Source organism: Lonchura striata, chromosome 11 (genome assembly GCF_046129695.1).
Source record: "Lonchura striata isolate bLonStr1 chromosome 11, bLonStr1.mat, whole genome shotgun sequence".
Lineage (NCBI taxonomy): Eukaryota > Metazoa > Chordata > Aves > Passeriformes > Estrildidae > Lonchura > Lonchura striata.
Window position 1 is genome coordinate 10,246,840 of NC_134613.1, and position 25,401 is coordinate 10,272,240.

The 25,401-nt window shown below is 38.6% G+C and overlaps 1 protein-coding gene across 2 annotated transcripts in view; it reads left to right on the plus strand.

Moving 5' to 3' along the window:
• Positions 1–25,401, plus strand: part of THSD4 (thrombospondin type 1 domain containing 4) — a 244,824-nt gene that overhangs the window by 198,235 nt on the left and 21,188 nt on the right. For both annotated transcript variants that reach the window (XM_077785884.1, XM_021532026.3), the window contains 6 exons: positions 15,277–15,452; positions 19,178–19,274; positions 20,141–20,383; positions 22,563–22,692; positions 24,349–24,553; positions 24,838–25,011. In XM_077785884.1, coding sequence (XP_077642010.1) covers positions 15,277–15,452; positions 19,178–19,274; positions 20,141–20,383; positions 22,563–22,692; positions 24,349–24,553; positions 24,838–25,011 — 1,025 coding nt within the window. The remainder of the gene's footprint in view (positions 1–15,276; positions 15,453–19,177; positions 19,275–20,140; positions 20,384–22,562; positions 22,693–24,348; positions 24,554–24,837; positions 25,012–25,401) is intronic.

Consider the following 25,401-nt stretch of genomic DNA (forward strand, 5'->3'; position numbering starts at 1 on the left):
CATCTGCTCATATGTGTGTCATCTGTTGCTGTGGTCTTAACATTGGTACAGCATTGTTTATGTGGAGTCAAATTCCTGTTGGGTTTTGTTTTTATCAGGAACTGGTATCTGTTCTGTATCACCACCTACTTGGGCTTTTTCTTCCCTCCTCCAGTACAAAACAACAATCCTGTGACTTTCTTCCCTTGAAAACCATGAAAAAGCCTTTAATTTCTGAGTTGCAGTTCTTATTTCTTGTTCTGCTCTCCTTCTAAGGCAGTTCAATGCCACCCCTTGCAAGGGTGAAACTTCTATCACTAATTGTGCAGAATAATACAGTAGTGGAATTCACTAGATCTGCGTAAGTGCTGACTATGACATCTTAAAACCTTAAAAACACACTCCATAAGTAAGGTTATTTAAGCAAAAGTTTAATGTTAATAGTAATGTGTGTAATTGGTCTGAGTGAGCAAAGTCCAGGCTCTGTTTTTGCATGTTGTACATCCAGTAAATTACAGTCATCTTTTACAAAGCACTGAGTTAAAATCAAAGATAAAAGTGAGGTGCAACCAGAGGTGCTGCTTGTTGGCATTCCCAGCAGGAATGACGGAATGGAATTAAATGTTTATTTAGAACCTCTTGGCTGTCATGATGATCCAGCTTTCACAGAGTCCATATCCATGGACTAGGTGATCTTCTGAGGGAATGCAATAACAGGCCAGAGCTTTCATCTCCTGCATGGCTGAACATTCACAGTGCCTGTGAGCAGAAGCAGAGCTGCCCAGGTTTCCCAGTCTTTGAAAGACTCCCACACTTAAGTAGATCATTAAGATATTCCAGAAGTATTTAAAAACACTGCCTCTTAAAATTAATCATAAATAGCAGTGTAGCTGTTTAGGGCTTAAAATCCATTCAGCATGCTGAGTAGTTCCAGAGGGAAAGTGGGAACAGTAACTAAAACTCCTTGCTATGCAACGCTGCCTCCTTTACCTTCTCTCAGTGGTGTTTTCTGCTGAAATCCACCAGTGTATGGGTTTGTGTTTCATGCCTCCATCCAGAGTTTGGCTTTTGAAACAAAAGCTCCTTGGTTCTTTGAGAAAATCATCACAGAAAGTGCTTCTTATCTTCAAAGTGTTTTTCTGACATTAATTAATTGGATCCTCACCATCCTGTGAGAAGGGTGAAGGAGCAGCCTGGAAACGCCCATCAAGCACTCCTACTGTACTGAACACTTCTGCAGCCTAGCTGGAAGAAATGTTTTGTTTTGTTTTGTTTTTCTCAAACTGCCCAAATAACTTTAAAAGTGTTTGAAAAGCAAGGAAAATTAAAACTACTTTTGAACTTCCAGCAGACTTTTATGCATTTGTGCTTGTGGATGTAAAAAAGCTGCTGTTAAACAAGCAGGGGCAGATCCTGTACAGCTCCCAAATTACAACGGTGCCATTGATTTCCTTGGGCCTGGGCTGCCACAGGCCAGCTGAAGGGCCTGGCTCCTTGCTTGGGAAGCAAAGCAGTGTATAGTAAGATCTGATGTGAATAAAGAGCTTTAAGATCTGTTCATCATAATGGGAGTACCTAAAATGAAGATGTACTCAGAAACAGATGGAATAGATTTTGTGTGAGAGTCAAGAGAAAGACACGTTAAATTAGTGGAAAAGGAAAACAAAACAAAATAAAGTTATCAGTATTTGTGGATATAACCTAGTATGGACTTGGAAAATATTTTATCTCTCCACTGAATTACTGAAAATTCCTTTCTCTCTGAAATGACCATTATCCTAAACTGTATCTGACAGTAAGTAAAGGGAACCATTTTATATTTTGGTATGTAGGGTGGGGTTTGTTTCTGTCTTCACTGAAGTTAATCAGGAAATGCTGTTAACCGCTGAAGTTGTGTGGATTTTTGATAGGATTATAAATGAAAAAATGTGCAGTGTTGAAACACACTGGACTTGGAATAAATGCATGTCATAATAAAAATAATAAATAATAAATAATAAATGCATCTAGTTTACATTGTTAATTCATGATCAGATGTTTTCTTAGAATTAATGTTCCTTTAAGATAATACATGATGCTAAATTTGGAAGTGGAGTAGTTGTTAATTGAATGGGTTGGGAACTTGGAAACATTGAAACAGTGATTGATTAAAAGACTGATAAATGCCATGCTAGACTATGCGTAACATTTCAATCTACAATTTTAATGAGCAGTGTTACCTTCACTCAGTCAGGTTTGTAACATCTTCCTGTTTAGTGCAGGCAGAAATGAGCCTAAGAGATGGGAGAAGAGCTCTTGATAAATTTGTGGTCTACTAATTTTGGTATGTTTGCATAAGGGTGAGCTTGCAGTAACATGCTGTCTTTCTTGGTCATTGGCAGCCAGGGGGACTGAGGGGACCCCTCAGAGTGCAGCAGTAATCCTGGGGTGTGAACAGGTTTTAGGGTGGATGTGGTGGTGGCTCTTTGATCTGTTTGTTTGCGTGCACAAACACCAATTAGAAGACTGCTGCTTTTGTGCAATAGGTATAGAAGATCCTCATTCTTTACAAATTTAATCCAATTATGTGTCCCCCTTTTTCTGCTGCTTTATTGTACCTACTCAGCTTAAGTAAGCATTAGAAACCATTACTGATCAGTGCCTTGAAGTTCTTATGCTGTTTCCAGCATTAGTTGCTGGATAAAGTGCTGAGCTTCCTGCCCTACTCCTGGCTGAGAGTGGTGAAGAAGCCTTGTCCCTGTGTGGTTAACACTGAGCTCAGTGTGCTGCAGCACCAGCAGCCACCTATTCAGGGTGGTAATAACTGAAAAATGGTGTTACAAAGCCCTACAGTCTTCCTCTTCATGATGCTGTTAGAAGTGGAAAGAAACTGTGTTTATATTCATATTTGAGAAAGGAATTGAATCCTTTTGTTGCTTTTTTGTTGGTTTTGTTTATTTTTGGGCATTTGGGTTGGTTTGGGGTTGTGTTTTGGTGGGTTCTTTGAGCAGAAAAGAATCTCAGTACAGATGCATGTAATGATTTTACCAGCTTGAATGGAAGAGATATTGTTGGATCAGCTGGTTATGGCTTCTTTAGATGAGGTGGGCAGGGTTTATGTTTTAGGTCAGTTTTTTTTAGGCAGCTAGTCTAGAAACAAAAACGATAAATGGAAAAGGTTAGAGGAAGTAAGGAAAGAAAATTCTAGGTGAAAGGCAGTATAAAGGGAAATACCAAAACTCATTCAAATAAAAACTCACACTACCAATGCATCTTTTAAAATGCTACTAAATATTTTAACCTGGATTTATATCTAATAAAATCATCAAGGAAGTATCTGGGGATTGCTGATTACATGGATTGGTAATAATAGTCTCTGATACAGACTCTTTTGGTTCAATTAATTTGTTCAAGCTTACCTTGTGCATTTTTTTAAAATGTAGGTGACTCAATAGTTTTATTCAGTGACTGTATGTGAAATTCAATTGCTTTAACTACCCAAGCTCTGCAAGCTTGACAGTTAGTCCCAGCCTACTGTGCTGTGCACAAAATAGTTGCATTCTACGTGTCTAGCCTCTAAAGGATCTCAAAGCTACTCTGAAGTTTATACAGTTGATTCTCTTTGCTTTTTTTCTCTCCAAAAGCTTTTCTTGGTTCTTTGGTCAGCAATGAGACCATTACAGTGTTTCCTTAGTCAGAAATAAGAGGCGAAGTGGAGGCTGCAGCCTGTCCTTCCAGTTTAACACCTGTAATTAAGCAAAGGCCATGCACAGTTGTTCAGCAGATATTACAGTGCAGCAAAGCAGTTTCTCCCAAGCCATGGCCTTTCCCACAGGATCCCAGGGTGTGCAGATAAACAGCTGAGCCACCCAAGGAGGGGCAGCCTCCCCTGCTCATGTGTTAGGCTTTGGGAGAGGCTCTCTGAGGTCCTGTCACTGGAATACAATGTGCACAGAAACATCACGGCCTTGATGTGTGACTTGGCAGTGACCTGTGAGTGTAACCACTTGAAATTATGGCAGTCATTATGGTCTAGTCCACAAAAAACTGGATTAAAAAGGTGGATTTCTTTCTGTTTACCCTCTCCCTGATAAAACTCCTGGTTTTGCTTGAGTCATATTGAAATAGGTTATGTAAAGTTGAGCACTTTGTACCATTGGTTAAGAGTGTGTGCTATCATTCAGCAGCATCAAGTATTTCCTAGACATGTGTAACATGTTACATTGCAGTAATTGTTTCATTTGTGTTTATAACGGGAAGCTAGTTTAAATTACTATTGGGAGGGTGGATATTTAAAAGGCTCTTCACTCACAGACAGCATTCATAAAAAGACTTGCTTATTTATCTCAAACATGGAAAAAATGTTCCAGCTGAGTATGAAACTACATGTGCTGGATGTACTTTCACAAAAAATTAAATTCACTATTAATGTAAACAGTGTGAAAAATGCTGTCTCAAATGCAGAAAAAAATAGATTATGGAGTATATGAATTTTGGTTTAAGCAAAAATTGGGGCTGTATTTAATAACTTTTTTATGGTTTTGAAAAAGTGGTACTGGAGATATTCTATTAAAGGGAGAAGGTAGAGCTTATCAAACTTTAATAAGACTTAATCAAAGACAGAAAGATAAGGATTTTTTTTCCTAAGGTGAAATTGTAAAGGAGATATTAAAAACTGGCTTCTGAAATGGTGAATGTTTAATGTTCAGAATGATAAATTAACTTCAGTCGTGTTTCGTAGTTTGAAACCAATGTATATAACAATCCCTGTACAATGTATTGATCGGGAAACCTGTGGGACTGATGCAGAAGGTCTAGAAGATCAAACTTGAGAATTAGGAGCAACTGTCTGCAGAACTGTTTGCAAGTGATCTGCTTGCACACTGTAGGGGGGGAAAATTAGTTACTTCTTATATTCTTTCGCACGTATGCTTGCAAAAACTTAAATTCAGTTCCTGATGGCAAAGTAATTCCACAGTTTGTACTAGCTATACTTATCTAATTTTCTCCTATTGTCTATTTGTAATCTGGACTGCACTGTTTCATCTGTGCTGCAGACAAAATGCTGCCATTAATTTGCCAGAATTATCTGATGAGCTGAGCTTAGACTCACAACATGCAAACTCATAATTTTTTCCTGTGTTTCTGTGAATAGTTTGATCAGAGAATTTTTTTTTTCATTACCTTAGTAGGTAGCTTGGGAATAAAGAACAGCAATAGAATGAGATGTGATCTGAAATGCTCTTTGTATTTGGAATGATCTTGTGCTACTTTTTGTGAAATATTTCAGTCATATTCTGTGTTGGTTTTGGAGCTATAAAAGTCATCAATAAAATGTGATGATTTCTGGTTTTGTCATGTCTACATATTTCTGGGCTTACCTCCAGGTATCAGTTGTGTGTTTCACAGAGTTTGATGGCTTTGTCAAATAAATATCAAATCAGTTCCACCCCAGAACATCTTTTTTATATTTAAATGTGTGGACTGACATAAACATTAAGATGAGTGATACCACTCCAAGCCTTTATAGCCAGAAGATAATGCCTGAGTAAGCAATACCAGTGCTGTATTTCCAGCTTTCCTCTGACCACCCAGCTCATTGTGCCAGATTTCCTCTTCTGCCAGAGTGTACTCAGGTAAGTGGAGACAGCCTCTCACAAGTGTCTATGTCATTTTTCCTCACTAGGAGCCAAATAGTCCAGAGGATCTGTGAGAAATGATTGTTGTTTGAAGTGAAAGACGAAGTTTTACATGCTGCTGTCAACTTTTTTTGAAAGACAGGATGAGTTAAGAGCTGGATTATTTTTTTCAGGGCTGCACATGGGCAGTCTGTCTGCTTTAGTTTGTGGCCTGTATCCTTACTGTAATAGGCACTGAATTAATCAAAGCACCTGTATCCTTACCCCAGAGGCAACTAAATTAATCAAAGCCCATCTTCTCCCACCCAGTCTGGTCTCTGTTTGCTCTCAGGTCTCCGTGCCCATGCCCTGATCTCCCCTGGTCCCAGGTTTGCCTGCACTGCTGGGTCCGTGGCTGCCTGGCCCCACAGAGCCTGTGGGTCCTGCTCCACCCTGCTGCCAGGACAGGAAAACCATTGCAGATTTCTCCTCCCTGCTGGTGTCAGTATTCACTCAGACCTGACTGTACCTGGGACTTGAGTGTCTGTGTCAGCCCAGCCTGAAATCAGGCACGAGGTGTGAGAGACCTCCAGAGAGCAGCAGTATCAGCCACTGGGCCAGAGCAACTCGTGTCTAAGCTAGGGGACCCAGCAGTGCTTTGAAGCTCACAGTCTGTGTGTTTTGAGTTACAGTGTTTAACTTTACCACACAGAGCATCCAAAATTCTTGAGAAATTCCACTTGAAATTCAAAACAGCTTAGGAGAATTCATTAGCTCCAATTTTTCATAGCAAGGAACAAAAGCTATTTAGCAAACAAAAGAAGCAGTTTCTACTTCAGCTTTTAATTCTCGTGAGATAAAGTGCTCTTTTCTGCAGAGATGTCACAATCTGCTGGTTTAGTTTAGCTGTCATACAATTATTCCAATTCTTGGCAGTTGTCAGGAGAGCAAAGAGGTACAAAACACTTTTTGTTATGCTAGCTGGAGAAAAAAGTGGGTTATTTACACATGTGCATTTCAGGAGTCTGGCCCTTCTGACTGAAGCAGTGTCTAGATTAGAAGATAATTCAATTGCATTTATCTACCCAAAGGACTTTTGCCAAATGTGTGCTGAGTTTCTGTGCTGGGTTCATTGTGTGTGCTGGACTGTGCCAGAAGGCTCAGCTATCATGTTCAGAGCCATTAGCAGCCAGTCCAATCAACTCCTGAAATACAAGAACAGATTCTAACTGAAATAATGTAACTAAGACAAATCATATCATCTTCAGGTTCAGCTGGAGCTGCATGTCTAAAATATCGCAGCTACATTGGAAATGTATCCCTGTTGGAGACTACCAATGAATATTGTTTGTTATTTCTAAATCCTTGATTTACAGCTATTGCCAGTGGAGAGTATTTCCTGATGTTACTGACGTAGGGTAGGAAATACACTGCTATGAATTCGAGCCCTGCTTTTTCACTGGGTTTAGACAAAAATTCCAATTATGCTCTATACGAACTGATGTTCTGAGGCTGCCACTTAGAAACTGTAACCTCAGTTATGTCCTGCCTTCTTTACAGAAATAAATTAAGAATGTATTAATAAGAATGGGAAAAGGAATTTTGGATTTCTGTATTTTAAAAAAGCCCACAATTTGAATTATATTCCACTGATTAATTTCTAGAGTCTTCTGAACCATAGGAGTTCCCTTTGAGGTGCTGCATTTCCCAAAACAAAATAGTAGATATGCAATGGGCTATACATTTAACATAGCTACAGATATAAGACACATATGATTCTTACTCCGGTTCTCTGGGGCTTAGTGTTGTCCTTCTTTTCATATTTAATTCCTCTCAGTCTATTTTCATGCCAGTCCTTTTGTCCTTCCCCTTCAGTATTTTCAGGGCAACAGTAAAATTACATACAAACTAAATAGCAGGAAATTTACAGACTTTAGTGGAGTTGGGAATTTAGTCAACCACTGGTACCCCTTCAACTCAAGGAAAATTTTTGTTCAAGTTAGAAGAGAGAGATTTTTATATATTATTTTAATAGGACTTAATAAAATGTATTTGAGGTATATAATTATAGAGAATGGCTAGGTAAAACTAAATGGAAAGTTCATCATTCTTATAATGCACTGTCATTGTGTATATTAATTGTGTAAGTCCTTTTCGGTTAGGTCATTTGCAGACTAATGGAATCTGCTCTTTTCAGATCTTATTGGATGACCTATAAAATGCAGGAATTGTTCAGGAGTGATGGCATTTCTAACAGGAGTTCTTTACTCATTGCAGTCCATTCCTCAATACAAAGTAGGAATTGAAGCACTCTTGATGAAGAACTTGGTTGCTGTCTATTTAATTGTGGTGGTTATTGAGATGCAGTGCTAATATTTGCATATGTCATGAACAGCATAGACCATTAATGCCTTCACATTTCCCTGACTTTCATAAAGCCTGTAATGCTAAAGAGGCCTAGGCAGGTTTATTTTTGTGCTAGAGACCTCATAAACATAGCATTAGCCTAAAGATAAACTTCATCTCTGTTGTTTCCTCTTATTTTTTCATTTGCTTTCCTGGTAAGTGTTAGTTTGGCCTCCAATAAATGCTTTTAGAAATTAATTCTATGATCTGGGTAGGGATATCTTCAGTGTTCCCTAATTCTCTGCTATTTAGAGCTGTGTCTGAACATTCAGAATTACTGCCTTGGCATAACTTACTCCCCACGGAAAGCATTGAAATCATGTAAGTGTTACTAGCTTTGTACTTAGAAATAATAATATTGAAAGTCGTCAATCACTCAAGAGCACCTGCTTGGAAAATGGGAAAAAGAGCAATTTTAAAGAAGGGAAACAGTAGGAGGAAGAAAACTGAAAACGAAGCCCATGATGAATTCATAAGGAGTGCTTATGCCCTGCACTGCAAGAATTAACAAAATGCTGAAATTCTGCTTTGATTAATGTTTTTACTTGCATCATCAAATCTGCTTCATGAATTCCCTATTTCCAAAGCTCCAGGCTGTACACAGACACAGGTTGACAGTCTTTGTGTAGCAGCTGGGTAATAGGATGCAAAACATCCCCTGTTAGAGTAACACTACTGTTTATATGGGTTTTCCAAAGGTCTGTATAGCACACTGCTTCCCACTGGGACTGAGGATGATGTGTGGGAGAGCAGCAGTGACATTGAAGCACAATAAATGGCATATGTCACATTTAGCAAATGTCAGGACATATATCTGTGTGTATTTTGCAGTGCCTCGTGTGACAAGGTCTCAGAAGTTGCAGCATGAGAATGCTGTAGTCAGAGAGGGGGTTTCTTGAATTTTGCTTCTCATCTCACCAAAAAGACAGAAGAGGAAGCCTAGACTAGCTAATGTGGTTTCTTAGACTAGCTTATGTGTTTTTGTTTCATGGGTTGTTAATAATACCTATCAGGGAAGACTGCTAAAAAACATGGGGAAATCCTGCATCCTCTCCTGACAGAAGCTCAAGATTTGGTAACATGCAGATTGACTCTGCTCTTCCTTTGGAGATTTTACTGAAGCCATGGAGACTTCAAACCTGCTGTAGTGTCTGGGCCTGAACAGACTGTACAGCTATAGGATAAATCTGGCTTTTTTCTCAAAGCCTGTAATACTTATTTGCAACAGTAGTTAATTGTCTGTTCTGCTTTGCTGCCACAACATTTTCCTTTAGCTGATGTATCAACAGGGCTTTTGAAATCAAGCACAAAAAGCAACAGGCACAACTGAGAGAAGTGGAAGATTCTCTCTGAGGGAACTGGGGAAGCAGTAGTTCAGTGGATCCTCCAAAATAGAAAATGACTGCTGCAGTGCAGAAAAAGAGCATTTCTGTTTGCAGTGATTAACTGCAAAACAATTGCGTTTAAACAAATAAAAAGTATTTTCTTGCAGGTAAAAAAAAAAAAAAATTCAGGAGTCTTTTAAAAGTGATAGTGGGATTTGCTGCTCTCAGAATCATTAGGAAATGCACCCAGAGGGTGCCTGCTTTCTCAAAACTGAAACAACACTGAATTAGACCTAAGGCAACAGAATAGGAATCTCATGTACTTGCCTTTTTTTGACACTGTCATGATGGAGGGATAAAACCTGCCAAAGTGGGACCTCAGGACAAACTTGGAAAATTGGTTTAATGAAATTACTGTTTCAAATTTATTCCCCTTTGATGCAGGTTTTCTTTTATATGATAGCTCCCTAAGGAGAATATCTAAATAACTTACTGAGCAGGATTATGCTGTTGACCTGAAGTTCTACTGTTAATATTTTAGATAAGAAAGAAAACTGTGCCTTGGAAAACCTTTCCTTGGAAATAATAGTATACTTGAATTATCATTTCCTTGTAATAGTGTTGGGAATCTGGTACTTTTATCTAGTGCCTACTGTAAAAATATTTAAGCAATTACTTGAATGCTAATGGTAGCAATAAATACTAAATACTATGTGTCATATTTAATTTATATTGTTATGACAACTACTCAGTTCATGGATAAATGCAACAGTACCTTTACAAAATAAGCACATGTCCAAGCTACTCAAAGCTGTAAGCAAAGATGCTTGTTGGATTTCTAAAAAGCAGATTTTGAAGTTTCTTCTAGGTGAAAAAATATTTGTAAGAATAGGGATCTATATTACAGTGTAGTTGTATACAAAGGCGACAACCAGAATTTCAGATGCTTTGCACATCCATATATGAAGTCCCTAAAATTTGAATCCTTGTGCAGGAATTCTGATTCCTAGGCTTTGAAAAAGGACTGGAAATACCAGAGGATCCAATTTACTCTTTCAAGATCTTAGAAGCACATGCTTCTAAGGCATTATTATTCTTGTGTGTTATGTTTGTTTCTGGTAGTTCCTGGATTATGAATAGTAGAGGCATACCCGGGTTTTTTCTCTTCAAGTTTCTATTAGAAAATAGTGGTTTGCATTAGGATTATGTAAGGCCATAGCACATTTCTTAGTGGAGAGTCCCACTCACTGGTCCATGTCCTTTCTGACACAGATAAAGTGACCAGTAATGGCTTTGAACTTCCAAAATGGTTGGCAGTTCATGAACACTTTACCTCAGCTATGCACTGTTAGAGGATGCCCCATTTTTGTTACAGATCTGTACCCTTACCCTGTCTTGGTTTCCAGAGAAGAAACTAAATACAGTGCAAGAGCTAAAGGTGTTGAAGCTGCAGGGACACTGGGTTTTGATTTATTCAATCTGATCCTAATTGAAGGGCAGTAAGTAAACTACAGAGCATTTTCTAATATCCTCCATTGGCTCTGAAATAAGAGGTTTGTAGGATCAGATTGTTAAAATAATTTGGCTCTTGCTAATCATGACATCTTAGCCCTACTCGTATTTCTTGAATTTAGATCAGGGTCCTGTGGGAGCTTTGACATGACCTTAATAGGAGTCTGAATTTAAAAATTCAGAGGCAAATAATAGCTAATTCAGTTCATGAGAAATGTGCCAAATTTCTCCTGAACATTCTGTAACTAAGGTGTGTTCTAATAATCAGCAAGTATCTATGCTTCTGAAAAGGAGTTTTTTTTCAGAGAATACACTTGAACTAATGAATATTTCATTATTTTAAAACTGCCTATTATTGAGTTTCTAGGCATTTGGCTTTTTCCTCATTATGCAGAGGTACTTTAAAGTAGCCTAGAAGCTGTGTGCTGTAGCTTAAGAGTATTTCTAGACTGTGGTCTATGTGCTCCCTCTTTAGTGACCTAAAATGTATTGTGTATTCCATCCTGCAAGATTGACAGGCATGAAGGCAGACTGTGTTTTGTGACACTGTATAGTTTTTTTGATTTTTTTTTTTTTTTTTTTTTTAATGTCTGAAGCCCTCTTCAAGTCCTTTTGGTGCAGAGAGTTTTACAATCTGTGTGCATTCAGAATTAAGCACTGGTTTTAGGAGTTGCACTGGTGTGACAGCTGGTCAGCAGGCTGTAGGTATGGCTCAGAGCAGAGGCCAACTCTGTGCATTTTGCTGGACTTTTCCACTTTCTGGACTTCTCCATTTGCTGCACTCTTCCAACAAACCCCTCCCTTCCAAGTTTTTCTTCCTGTTACATTCCTCATGGTTTGTACTGTGAAGGAGACGTCGCCAAAGGCTATCTGTGAAGGCTATCTGTACAAGATGCACCACCCTGCACTGATTTTTATAATGCAGTATCTGAATATTTTAGATTTGTCTCTGAAAGCTCCATATAATGTATTTCGTGCAGGAAAGATAAACAGAAGTTGCATGTTTCTTTCACTTCTTTCATCAAAGTGGTTACTCCAAAGTAGTCTGATTATTTACTGCAGCTATATCTGGGCACTTTCTTTAAAGTTGCTGGGAAAGTGGTGTTTCTATAGAAAGCTAGTATGGCCAAGACATTCTTGCACTTTAATTCAACTTTAATTCAACAGCAACAGGATTGAATATTTAAAAGCTTGTTAAAATAAAATACAAAGAAAATGCTTCTAATGTGATATGTCAAGTAAAAATTGTGCTTATGGTATAAAAATAAGATAGTTGCTGCACTTTGCCTATAAGATGCTTTGGTTTTTGATTGGCAGCTGCAAAGCAAATGCAGCCTGAGAGCCCCATCCATCTCACCTACTCGTCTCTTCAAGGTGCCTTTGTTGAGGACCTTTATCAGAGAGCATTTTATTATGTCTTTTCAATCTTTGACTTGCACCTTGAGTGCATCTGCAGCTTGTCAAGGTTCCCTGGATTAAATCACCAGTGGAACATTTGCAATTGAGTTCAGTGGCCAAGCCTTGACCTGGATTCCCCCTGGCCACAGTTGCAAGGCTGCTGCCTCTTCCCAGAGAGAGGAACTGCTGCTCCTGCTTCACTCTCTGTGGGTCAGGGCCAAATGGGAGACACTTCATGTGTGTGGGAAAGAACTTCAATTCTGTCTGTCTACAGCTTTAATAGGGCTTGTAAAGCAATTAAGTAGGACTTAGGACACTGTTCTCCCAGACAGAAAAGCCTTAGGACAGAAAAATATATTGTATTGCTCTGCATGTTAGTGCTGTTGCCAGATTTGAGAAGTTTCATTTCATTATTGGTACTGTGCCTATTTTGGGTGAAAATGAACAGCAAATAGCGAGGTACTATATCCACACCTAAAATATTTCTCTTCAGATATGGTTAGAAAAATAGGAGTCATTCAGCAAGACACATGAAATATATATCAAACTGCTAATATGGAGAAGTTAATCAGAATTGTATCCTAAAAACCTCCATATCACTTGTGCGAAGCATTATTGAAGGCCACTGTAAACAACACAGTTTTAGTTAAAGCTGTTTCCAAGATGAAAGATAGATTAAATGAGCTACAGCCTGTACAGGGAATTCCTCATGAGGACTTAATGGTAAAGCTTCTCATAATCTTTCATGCTTTGGCTAAAAATATTAGCACCATAAAAATTCTTCAGGGGGCAGACTTGAGGTGGTGGATGCAAAGTGATCAAAACATAAAAGAGGCACATTTTCCCTTTTTATGGAGAGGCCTCTTTCAAATGTGTCATATGATGGATTTGAAATGAAAGTTTAATGTGCACTCAGTTTTTTGGACAGCCATCTTTCTACAGCTTCTTTATTAATAACAATTTAATCTTAGCCAGCTCTCTTTTTAAATTTTTTTTCTTGAGCTCTTGATGATTCATTTATCTTACTTGTTTAGCATCAATCTAAGAAAAAATACTCAGATCATAAAGTTAAGGAAGTGTTCCATATTAATAAACCAATGTAAAATCAGTCTCCAATGCATTTTGCAGAAGTTTTAAATCCATAGTTGTTTAAATTAAAAAGTAACAAAGTGTAAATAGTGTATAAATAGCAAATAATGTGACTGGATTTCCTATTTAACCTCTATGCAATAATTTTTGAGCTGTAATTTTTCCTCTCAGGACAATATGAGGAATGATGAAGCCATTTCAATGGCTGATATTGTATAAAACATTTTTAAAGTAATGTCCACAGTATAGAGATTGTTTTGTTGGCATGTCAGTAAATGAGACCTAGGAAGCAAGTGGATGTATGGCAGCTCTTGGGAAAATAAACATGTAGCATTAAGTAAAATAAAAGTTCAAAATGTGTGGTTACATTTACAGAGCCTCATCCAAAGCCATTAAATTAATTGACATTTTTGCTTTTATAAAAATATTTCATCAATATTAAGCAAACTGTAAATAGTTGGGTAGTCAGCAGCAACCCCTTCAAGTCAAAAGATTTTAATTTTACAACCTAACAAGACAAGGGAGTGTCATTGTCCCTTCTGTCAGGACATTCTGTTCTGAGTCCTGCAGCAAAGCACAAAGACTGCTTCTATTGATTAGTTGAGTTAATTCAGATGTCTGGAATATGTACAAACAACAAAAGTTTCGTCTTGAATGTGTATTACTTTGGAATTAGTGGCATAAATTTAATTTCCCATCATTTAGGCTATGCATGTAACTTTTTCCTAGTAGCATAAATAGTTGTGTATAATGTTGAGAGCATTTTAACTGAATATCACTGTTGTTGAGACAGATTGAAGAAGAAGCAAATTGGAATAACTGTGACCTTGTCCCTAAATTTTTTTTATATTCAAAGCTTGTACCTTGAATTTGGATTTTAAAAAGTAAATTACTAAGCAAGATACAGCCAAAGGTATTACTAGATTTTGTTGTCTCTTTTAAAGTTTTTATTTAAAAGCAAATTCTTTTGTAATAAAATTGAAAATCTATGAGTAGAACCCTTAGAGAAAAGGTTTTCTTGTTCCTGTGTACTTAAGCAATGTCTGATAGGGTTTCAGCCTCAATATATCTTTTTTTTGTTAAATAATGCAACTGTAATAGTGCTTAAATTATGCCTGTATGTGGCAGGAATTTCTGACCTTAAGGACTGAAAATTATAGTCACATAGACAGATAAAGAAAGTAGGAATGAGGAGGAACAGAAGCTCCTGTGTTACCAAACCACTGACTAGCCCGTAATAACAAAGGGAAGGTACTGCCCAGTGGGACACCAAATCATATTTAGTCAATCCCTGGCTAGTATCTGATTTGCAAGTGACTTCTTTAATGCAAGAGATCCTACAGGCATTTTCAGAATGCTCAGCACTCCAAGCAGTGCTGCAGATGTTCTGACAAAAAAATTTTGTTCTGAAAAGTAAGTGGAGGGACCAGCCAAAGGGCTTCACAAAGAACAGGAACATTTGGCAACTCAGGGTACTCATGTGGCCCCTATATTGTTTGTCCTTCTACCTCGTGTTATGCACTGGATTTAGGCAGAACAGAGCACAGAGTCAGATACAGAAAGCCAGTGCATAAATCACAAAATAGTCCATGCAATGGGAAGAGAGTGCAGGAAAACCACTTCCTTGGCATCTATGTGTGTTGTGTGTGCTGCTGGCTGGCTGAGAGTCACGTGGCCACCTGGGAGAAACTGTTGAAAAAGGTTTCCAGGCTGTCTTTGATTTTTCTTTCTTTTCCTACAGCATAAACATACGAAGTGTTGAGACACAGTTTTCTAAGATTGGTTTGTGTTTGATTTGTTGAGGTTTTTTTTCCCCACAACTACTAATATAACTCTGTTCTTTCACCAGCTTTGTTCTCTGGCATCAGGAATAGCTGAGAGTGTTCTGGGCAGCTGTGGGGAGCTGGTTGGGCAGCAGTGTGGGAAGGTGCTTTCCTCTGACCAAATGTTGTGTTTGTGTCCCCCTCCAGCCCTGCGGAGCCGCTCAGGACGCTCCATCATCAATGGCAACTGGGCCATCGATCGGCCGGGCAGGTACGAAGGTGGTGGGACAATGTTCACTTACAGACGCCCCAATGAGATCTCCAGCACCGCAGGGGAGTCGTTTTTAGCTGATGGGCCAACAAATGAAGTCCTTGATGTCTATGTGAGTTAGTATTTAAATTATTCTTCCTGATGGAAAAGAAATTGTTCAGCTCATGGTTAACATGCAACACTAAAATGGTATTCAGTAGCAACACTTTGTTACTTTAATTCTGAAATGTTAGTTTTGATATTTTATACTTGTTTGCTGTGGTATCCATTTTGCTCCAGATCATAGGAAATCTACATAAAGCCTTTTTTCCCTCAGACTTCACTGATCCAGTTAAACCAATTGAACTTGCTCAGTAAAGTAGAAATAAGGCATACAAATGTTCAAGGCATTTCTTTTGTGAACTGGATTTCCTTCTGGTAATTTCCTATTGAAATAAATTTGGTATAGTTTAATTTTACAGTGAAGAAGTAAATACTTAGGCCAGACAAGACCTCTCATCATCTCAGTTTCCTTTAAAATAAACAAGTCCACAAACCTATAGAATGTAGGATTTGAAGCAGGGCAGTTTTAATATGAAGCTGTGATGGGAGACCATAGATAATGGCTATTTGAGAAAGGAAGACAAAAGACAAATTGTGTCTAAGGGGGAGAAATATTGAGAAAGCTTTTTACTTCAGATGGGATGGGGTTTTAGTTCATCATACTGAAATAAAAAACATAACTGGAATTGATTACAACTTCTTCCAAGATAAATGGTGTGTTCTGAGATTATACACTCCCACACAGTAATATTAATTTCTTGAAAAAACTAGATTAACTGAATATATTATTCTTTCCTACAGGCTTTTTTGTCCTTGAGTGCAATATGGGGCAGAAAAGTGAATGTGCTGGAAAATTTCATAGAAAATAATTAATAGTAACTACCCTGATTACTAAGATGGAAAAAGTTAGATGTTGGCAAAGTTATTCCCCATATGCTATATGGTGTCTAATAAAGCAATGTAATAATTATACTAATACTAGAATCATTAAGGTTGAAAAATATTTCTAAGATCATCAAGTCCAACCGATCCAAACTTCTTTTCCAATTGATTGTAATGAATGACTGGGAAAAACCTGGGGAAATAAACAATTTGGCTCCTAAACTGTGCAATGCAGACTCTGTGTTTTTCAGATGCTTGTGTTTTTGTGAGGCTCCAAGGTTTGTGAGTTGAGGCTTGGCCCTGAGTTATTTTTTTTCAGCCAATTAATGCCTAATATGCAGTGACCCAGAGAGCAATGGGTTAGGAAATGGATCAAACAGATATTTCCAAAGTAAAATCATAAAAAAGCCTTAAGTTTTGATGTTTGATATTGTAATGTTTTTGTGTAGGCTTAGGGAGTGTAAGAAAGCTGCCACGATGGGTGTAGCTTTACCAGCTTTGCTCTGTGGATGCTGCTCTGGATTGCCACTTCTCATTTGACAGGGCTCTCACTGGAGATGTTTCTGGTTGATAGGAGGTATTCTACAATTCAGTATAAAATGATAGTTTAGCCTCCTTCTTAATATACTGTGGGAAGATAAGTGCTAGATGGAAAAATATCAATGCTCAATATGACACAGCCTCTCTCCTGGGTTTGAAAGGTGTAGCCAAGCAGATATAGATGTCTTTTTTCAGACTTCATCTTACTGTCCCTGAGTCATGTAATTCTCCATTCACCCATACTCATGATCTTTATGTTCCGTGTAGAAAAATGAAGAGATTTCCAGATGGGAACTTCAAATGGCTTTCTGTTCTGTGAGATCAGGCTATCTTTCTTCCACTCTGAAATATAAAATTAAAAGCTTTCTAATTTACAAGAGATTAAAAGTAACAAGAAAGAGATTCAATATCTGTCCAAGTGTGCATACATTGCTACAAAAACTTAGGTCCACTAAGTCAAAGCAAAACTGTTCTATTATTTCAGGTATTTTCGTGCAGGAAAGCTGGAACAATATACTAATTAGGGACTTCATCAGTTAAGCTCTGTCTAAAATATGCCTTTCTGTTTTGAGAAATATGATGGAAAAACCATCACATGTGAACCAGTGGGAAGTTGTTCCTGGAACCATCTAAAGAACAGGGTCCTGGTTCTGGAAGGGGAAGTTTACTCTGCTGATGAAGTTAGTTCACAGTTCTTGGTTCTCTCAGGACCACAAAGAGGGTGTATTTTTTGGATAAGAAGGTGACATTGGAAGGACCCAACCTTACAAAAAAAAAATACTGGAGGCAGTGCATTATTAGATGGTTCAGAAAAGTGAGCGTTCTCTGAGGGACAGTGTTTAGAGGAACAGATATTACATTTGGCAAGGAAAGAGTGACTTTGACATAAGTTAAAACAGAAGTCTGAATCCCTAGTTGATATTAATAGATGTGAATTTAGTGAAACCTTGACACATTAGTTGTCCTCCGCTGGGTCACTGGGCCATTAGCAGGACTTCTAGGTCCATGAATCCTTGAGTTTCATTGGTGAGAACCAAAAAGTCAGAGATAGCTCTGGTTTGCTTGTGGGTTTGTTGTTTTGGGTTTTTGTTTGTGTTCTGATTTGATTTGGTTTGGTTTTAAAATGTACTTTGGGTATAGTCTGAAGCTTCTATCAGACTAATCTCCACAGAGAGTTCAGGCTAAAACATAAGTGTCAGTAGTAGCAGTACTGAAGTAATCAGAGCTAAAGTGCTGAAACTAGCTGCTCATGAGAGCCCTGCATTTGTAGTCTGGGTGTGCTCAGGCTCAGAGCAGCAGTGCAGTAAAATTCAGTTGGGAATGGAGTGTGCTGCTCACAGTTTATAAAATCTGTCCTAAAGTCCTATCTTTCTCAGGTCCTATTATGCCCAACTGCTTAAACAAGCACACCTGGAGTAACAGTGACTGTCAGAGTCATGCTCCTGTCAGCTCACGTGGGCTTGTGCAGCAGCATTCTCAAAACACTGAGCTTCATTTTCACATTTAAAGGAGAAAACCTACTGGTTACTGCCTGTGTTTCATAAAGAACACATTGATGGAATTGTGGTTTGTTGTAAGGCATCTTTGTTCAGTTGAAAATGAATGTGGAAGGATGCAGGAGGGCTGTGGGTGATCTTCAGCTGCTGCAGCAGGTCCATGGGCCTTTGGGATCTGCTCCCTGACCTTTGCTGAGCCGTGCTCCTGGGGAGGGCAGCAGGATGGCTCCAGTTTGAGCTGGTGGGTTGTTGGGCTCCATGGGGTGCTGAGGAGCTGCAGGGGCTGGAAGCAGCAGCTGGGTTGTGATGGGCACAGAGTAATGTGTGTGTGCTGTCTGCAGGTGTGCTCCTTGAGCCACTGGGGAGCTTTAAAAACACAGTAGGCTGCATGTGTAGGGCTGGGGGCTGCGGTGTTTTGTTTTTTCTGCTTTGTTTCTTCTTTAATTTGTTTCCTCAGGCTTCTGTCAAGTTCCTGCTATCTGAGAGTGTTTTGATGACCTTAGGACCATTTCTTCTGCTTCTGAGGCCTGGTGTGAGCCTCTGCTGCTCCCATTGCTGAGGGGGGAGGCTGGCACAGCCCACAGCACACCTTGGCCCCCAGCATGGCAGTCTTAAGTTTTTCAGAGAAGATTTAGACAGTTTCTTTGCCATCGAAAAAGCTAGCTCAGTTTGCAAACACAGGAACTTGCATTTTCTTCTTTGCAAACAGTAACTTGTATTTTCTCATTTTTGTGTTTTTTGGAGGCAGTCATTAACCATTGCTTCTATCCCAAAGAGTGATAAATAATGTTATGCAGCTGATCAGTTCAAGTTGACATTTAAGTATTAGTAAAATAAAAAGCGGAAGAACTCAATGTATGGCTGGTTTTCTTTTTAGATGATTCATCAGCAGCCTAACCCGGGTATACATTATGAATATATCATTCCAGGAGACAATGTCATTAGTCCTCAGTTGCTTGCTCACAGGAGGCCAGGTAAAATGCCACCATTTCCTTTTATCAAATACTTTTTGTTATTTAATAATCTAATTGAGAAATTCATACCAATGAATTAGTGTAAATCCTGTCATTGATGTGGGAGAGGCCCAGAATTTCCCCCTACATGTTGAATGAGGACTCACCACAGATTTGTTAAAACTTCAGTGAATTAAAACTGGCAGGGTTTATTACGCTTTAGCTGGGAAAATTACTACTTTGAGTAGGAGTGTTGTAACCATGTCTCAGAAATAAAATAGAACATGATCTTTCTTTTCAGAGTGTTTTTATTTCTGAGATAATTTAAAACAACCCTCTACAGTTCCCCTTTCTTCTGGCAACTGGAGAGGATCAAACAGAACAGTGTTCTCTTCCCAAGCAAGAATTTGGGCAGCTCCTGCCTGAGCTGTGGGTATGTGCTGTGTGTACATCTAGGAAGTTCTGAAGGACAGGAGAAACTTTGCTAGTGAATTTGGTCCTTGCATTAACATTCGTGACTTGCTTTGACAAATTCTGAGTGTTTGGTATGTCCATAATGAGGAGCAGCTGTTCTGTGACATGGGGAGGCACAGAATGCAGAGCAAGGAACAAAACAAAAATGCTTTGGGAAATTTTGACACTGGGTGTTTTAACTCTACATTTTCTTTGGAGATTCTTCAGATTTTAGTTTTTAATGTACTTGCTGGCTAAGACTTGTTTATCTTAGTTTAAAACAATACAATCTTTGCAGGTCACTATTAGCAGACTCTGCATAGCAGAATAAAGCTGCTTCCAAGTTTAGTACTACTCCAGCTCTAATTATCAGAGAATCATAACATAGAATAATATGCTCATTATTTTACTTTTTTATTATTTTCCATCATCAGGGGAGCCATTGAATGGTCAGTTAGGAATGCCAGAAAGTACAAGTCATGAGGATGAGGATTTGCATAGAGAGACAGACATTCTCACTGGACAGTCAGCTGGAACTTTTCCAGTTATTCAGCCAGGAAGATTTCCTTCTCATCAGCCAGAAAACCAGGTGCCTGCTATGCAACCACCAAGACAAAACCGAGAATACAACTGGAAACAGGTTGGAAAAACTGAGTGCACTACTACATGTGGGAAAGGTAAGTGCTTTGCGTATGCACAAAACCTTGTTAGACCTGCTGTTTTCTGTTCTCTTACAAACAAAAGTCATGTAATTACTATTACCTGTGCTTATATTTAAATCAGTAAAGCCAGCAAAATTAGAAATAGAAAGCATGGAAATTATAAGGAGATATATGGCTTTGCCTCTAAAAGGAAATACTTCAGCATTTATGGCAAGCTGCTCTTTCCCATGCCCTTGATACACAGCTATTTTCCTCAGCATCCTTTGGCATTCTTTACCATTCCTTTTGCCTCTCCAACTTTGTTAGATACACCCACCATGCTTTTTGTATCTTTGTCAACAGTTTTCTGATCTTCATGGGTAGGTTTCACAGGCATTTCATCAGACATATCTTTATCTCATTGGATGTTGCTGGAGCAGCAACTACAGAAATCTGAGGTTTTAACAGGGACAAAGTGGGAAGGAAAAGGGATGTAAAGGGCCTGGGGAGCTTTTGGGAAGTGGTGCATACACTGCTTGCATATACTGCAAAGATTAAGCTTTGCTGACAGACATTCACAGTGGCCACAGATTTTGTGATGTTAAAAGCGAAATCTTCTGTACTATACATAGCCACCCACTACCATACCCATAAAACTGCAGAGGTTTAAAATAAACATGTACCAGTGTGGGAGCTCAGCTGACTGTCACCAATTCATATACATGTAGAACATCTTCTTCTTAATTAGTTTTAGAGGACACTTTGTAAATTTGGTTCAAGGCCAGATGGGTGTGCATGTTATAGGTACATACAGCTGAAAAAATACAGCAATATTAATAGCAATCAAAACTGCTTCTCAGTTTAAAAAAAAAAGAAAAGAAAACTCCTTGGAGTAATTACTGCGAAAGTACTAGAGTTAAAATACTACCAGTAAAATTCAGACTTCCTTAAGTCAGCCCTTTTGTGAAGAAAAATATTTTAGTTGGCATTTAAGCACACTGTGCTTTTACTACAAGTCATGTAGGCAGAATCCATAATTGGGTCTGATTATTGGCTAGCAGCAATCTGTATCAACTACTGAATGACTGAATTCCCACACTCAAGGAGAATTTTAGTATCCAAATCATGTAGTTTATGGTGTAGTTGCAGGAACACATCAAGGTAAATGTATTCTTTCCACCATAGAAATCTTGGTTGTGTATGCCTGTAGCCTTTATCAACATTGGCACATGGTTCTTGTCCTTTCTGCAGGATCCCTCTTGGCAGTAGTATTAATGATGTCTGAGTCAAAATGAAGATAGAAAAACTGTAGGACTTAAGAAAAAAAGTTAAAATAAAAAAATTAATTTCAGCCTCCTATTTATTCCATGAAATTTAGCAACAGAACTGCCAGAAATTAGTGTCTCTTTTCCCATTATATGAAGAATGTGTGCATGTTCTGATTAATTTCAAAAGAAACTGGATCTTGAGAGCTGGATCCTGAGACTATTGAGACTGTATGAACATTTCTTGTGATCTTGCTGTGATATGCTCCTGACTCTCTGATGGCCCTAAGGCATTTCAAGCCAAACTAGGTTATATAGACTGACAAGGAAAGGAGTGGAAAAATCAGGAAAAAAATTGTACTATTAAAGTCTTTGTTTTAATTTTGAAGCATTCAGTATAGGACACTTTCTGCTTTTTTCTTTCCTCTATGTTTTCCATTTTCTTCTACTTTATTTCTTCATGAAGAAGTATAGATGATGGTTTTTAATTATTCTTTTTAAGATCCACTGAAGTTAAATGACCTTAGGAAATTCCAAGTTTGCAAGAAAAAAAAAAAAAAGATATTTTTGTGCTACCAAAAGAAAAGGGAGGCTAAGTTAACAGTTTTGATGAAAACCTGAGAGATTTCAAAGCACGTTTGTAAAACTTTGTCTCAGAAGAAGACTGTTATCTTTTTTTCACAAAGTGAAAATGCTTCCCATGAGAACTGCCACCATCTCTTGTCCTAAATTTCTATTTAAGATGACTGAGCAAATAGATCTGCTGGGATTTGGACAGTGCAGAAATTGCTACCGCATCCTGTCAGCTCTTACATTTGGAAATTTTGGATAAAACCTTTGTCTCTATTTCCTGTTTTCAATTTATGCTTTTCCTTTGTGCATCAATGTTGGATGCTGCTCTTCTTGCTATAGAGTGTTTTGCAATTCTTTACCTAATTGTTTAATTTCAGGATCACAGTACCCAATTTTCCACTGCGTCAACAGAATCACTCACGATGAGGTACCTGAGGGTTACTGTGACAGCAGCACCAAACCCATTCCAGAAGAGGAGGCCTGCAATCTCTTCCCATGCCCTGCCTTGTAAGATACTATAACTTAAGTGAAGAGAAATAAGCCAATATCATTGAGATCATGCACATCAAGGAGGCTATTCTAAATAGGAAAGTAGTTTGAGCTTGCACTTTTGTTGTAAATTGCAGTGGGTTTTTTTTCCATAGTTGTTGATGGCCTTCTTCCCCTTCACAGAGGGCAATAGCATGCAGAGTAGACAAAAGGGAGCCTGGAAACTAGTAGGTGTAGCAGTTTCTCAAAATGTGTGTGATTGTTCAGGCAGACACTCTCTACGTGGTCTCTGTGGGTACACATTTTTCAAGTGAGAGGTTTCTGCATATGCCTGTGTAAAGAAGAGGCAGTGCAGGTTCTGTCACTCCACGTGAGATCAGCATGCTCTAGTGGCCATACTTTCATTATTTAAGGATGAGATAGTGATCACAACAGCCCCCTTGTACATTCATGTCTCTTCCCTGAATTGAGCAGTTCTTGGGCTCCAAGACTGGGTTCTGAGGTGGTGGTCCTTCTTTCCAGCACATGGATACAACCAGCTCAGGTGTGGTTTCCTTCTGAATCTACTTGCTGTTGGGAGACTGTGAATTGCTATTGGCTGAGCAACTTCTTTGAAACACTCAAAAATTTAAAATATAAATAAAAATATAAAAAACAACCAAAACAACAGTCCATCCAGGGCGTATCCCAAGAAGAGAAAAGGGTTAAACCCAGTTGCCATTAGAGCAACTTCATTTTAGCTCAGTTTTCCATCTTTCTTGTGGTTATACTCTTCAGCTCTCTTCTGAGCAGCAAGTGGTCATTCCTTATCCCAAGGAAGTTTCTAATGATGTAAGTGCCCTTACAGGCTCAGAGATGTCTCTGATGAGCAATTTCCTAGTGCATATTAGTTACTCAGGAACTTCTGAAGATAGCTTCTCTCACCAAAAGCATTTTCCTTACCTTTTTCATTCTAACAACTCATAGTCATTCAGGATAATATCAAGAGTATAAACGAAGAAATGTAAATATTTAAATGCAGAGATTTTGCTTGCTGCCCACAAGAGTTCTGAAATAAAATGTGTAAACAGTTTAGATACCTCCTTTAGGTGTGTGCCTGTCTTCATGCTTGTAAAGATATTTATATGAAGGTGACTAAATAAATACAGTGACTTTTGGAATGAGAAGGATCTATTTAGAGATTTTTTTCAGCCTTTAAAATTAATTCTATTTGTTCATTGCTTATAATTTATTATTTCAGTTTTACTGATGAATGAATGTCTGGATTCATTTCACGATTTTGTGTTGTTGTCTTTTTTAGAGCCTTTGCTGCAGAAAAAATTTATGCAGAACATCTTAAAGCTTTTGGGAAGTGTCATTAGAGCAATAATATATATTATAGACAGATTGTTTTAAAAACCAAGCGGCTGTTATAGGCTTGAGTAACATTTGTAATATGTCTTGAGACCATGAATTGTGCAGTCTGTATCCATGCTCATAATTAGCAGCCTCTGCAGGAAGGCTGTGTAAACAAGTGTGTGATGGTGCCTCCTAAGGGATTGTTGCACACACAGAGCCTGAAGTATGATTTTATAAGATTCTGGACCAGCATAAGGATCATGTCATTTCAATTCTGTTAAGATCAGTGTTAGAGAATTCTTTGTGGAACAAAGATATCCTTTTTTTGCACTTCAGCTGGGATATAGGAGAGTGGTCTGAGTGCAGCAAAACCTGCGGGCTGGGCATGCAGCACCGGCAGATCCTGTGCCGGCAGATCTACGCCAACCGCACGCTGACAGTGCAGCAGTACCGCTGCCAGCACCTGGAGAAGCCTGACACAACCAGCACCTGCCAGCTCAAGATCTGCAGTGAGTGGCAGATCAGGACAGAGTGGACCTCAGTAAGTAGGATCCATTCATTTGGGGTAGAATACCTCAGAAAGAATACAAATTTTCTTCCAGGTATCACTAATCAAACATCAATTTGGTTTTGTTTAAAACAAAGTGGAATATTAAAAATCTTCGAAATAAGCAAATCTTATTTGCTACTTGACTATGACCATCAGTTCCCTAACCAGAAAAATGTCTTAGCAGGAATAAATGAATGAACAGTATGGTCCCAGCTCCCTGGTAAACCACTGCAGTCCTTGCAGAGAGTCCTGATGCAACCTCCCTTTTGTCACAGTGTTCAGTGCCTTGTGGAGTGGGGCAGAGGACTCGAGATGTGAAGTGTGTCAGCAACCTTGGGGACATTGTTGATGATGAGGAATGTAACATGAAGCTGCGGCCAAATGACATCGAGAACTGCGACATGGGCCCCTGTGCCAAGAGCTGGTTCCTTACAGAATGGAGTGACAGGGTAAGGCTTCTCAGTATCTTTATCCTGCCAAACATTCTAAAACAAGAGCATCAGAATTTTAAAAATACACATCTGTACAGCCATAAAAGGAGTAATCTTATTTTCCATGTTTATTCTTGGTCTTTTAAACAGGCAAAAGCAAACAAAAAAATAATGATCCCATGGGCTTCTTGAGTTTGTGTTAAGATACAAGAATGCATAGAAAGGGCAAGCCTGTGCTTACATGGCCAAACGTCCAGACTTAGAATTGGCTCTGAGTCTAAACTTTCCAAAATATTGAGTGTACTGAGATTTATTATTCTTCCTTGCTTAGTGTTGAATCTCGGGATTCAGACTTTTAAAAGTTTCCCCACTGTTTTCTTAAGGGATATAGATTTGAGGCCTGATATC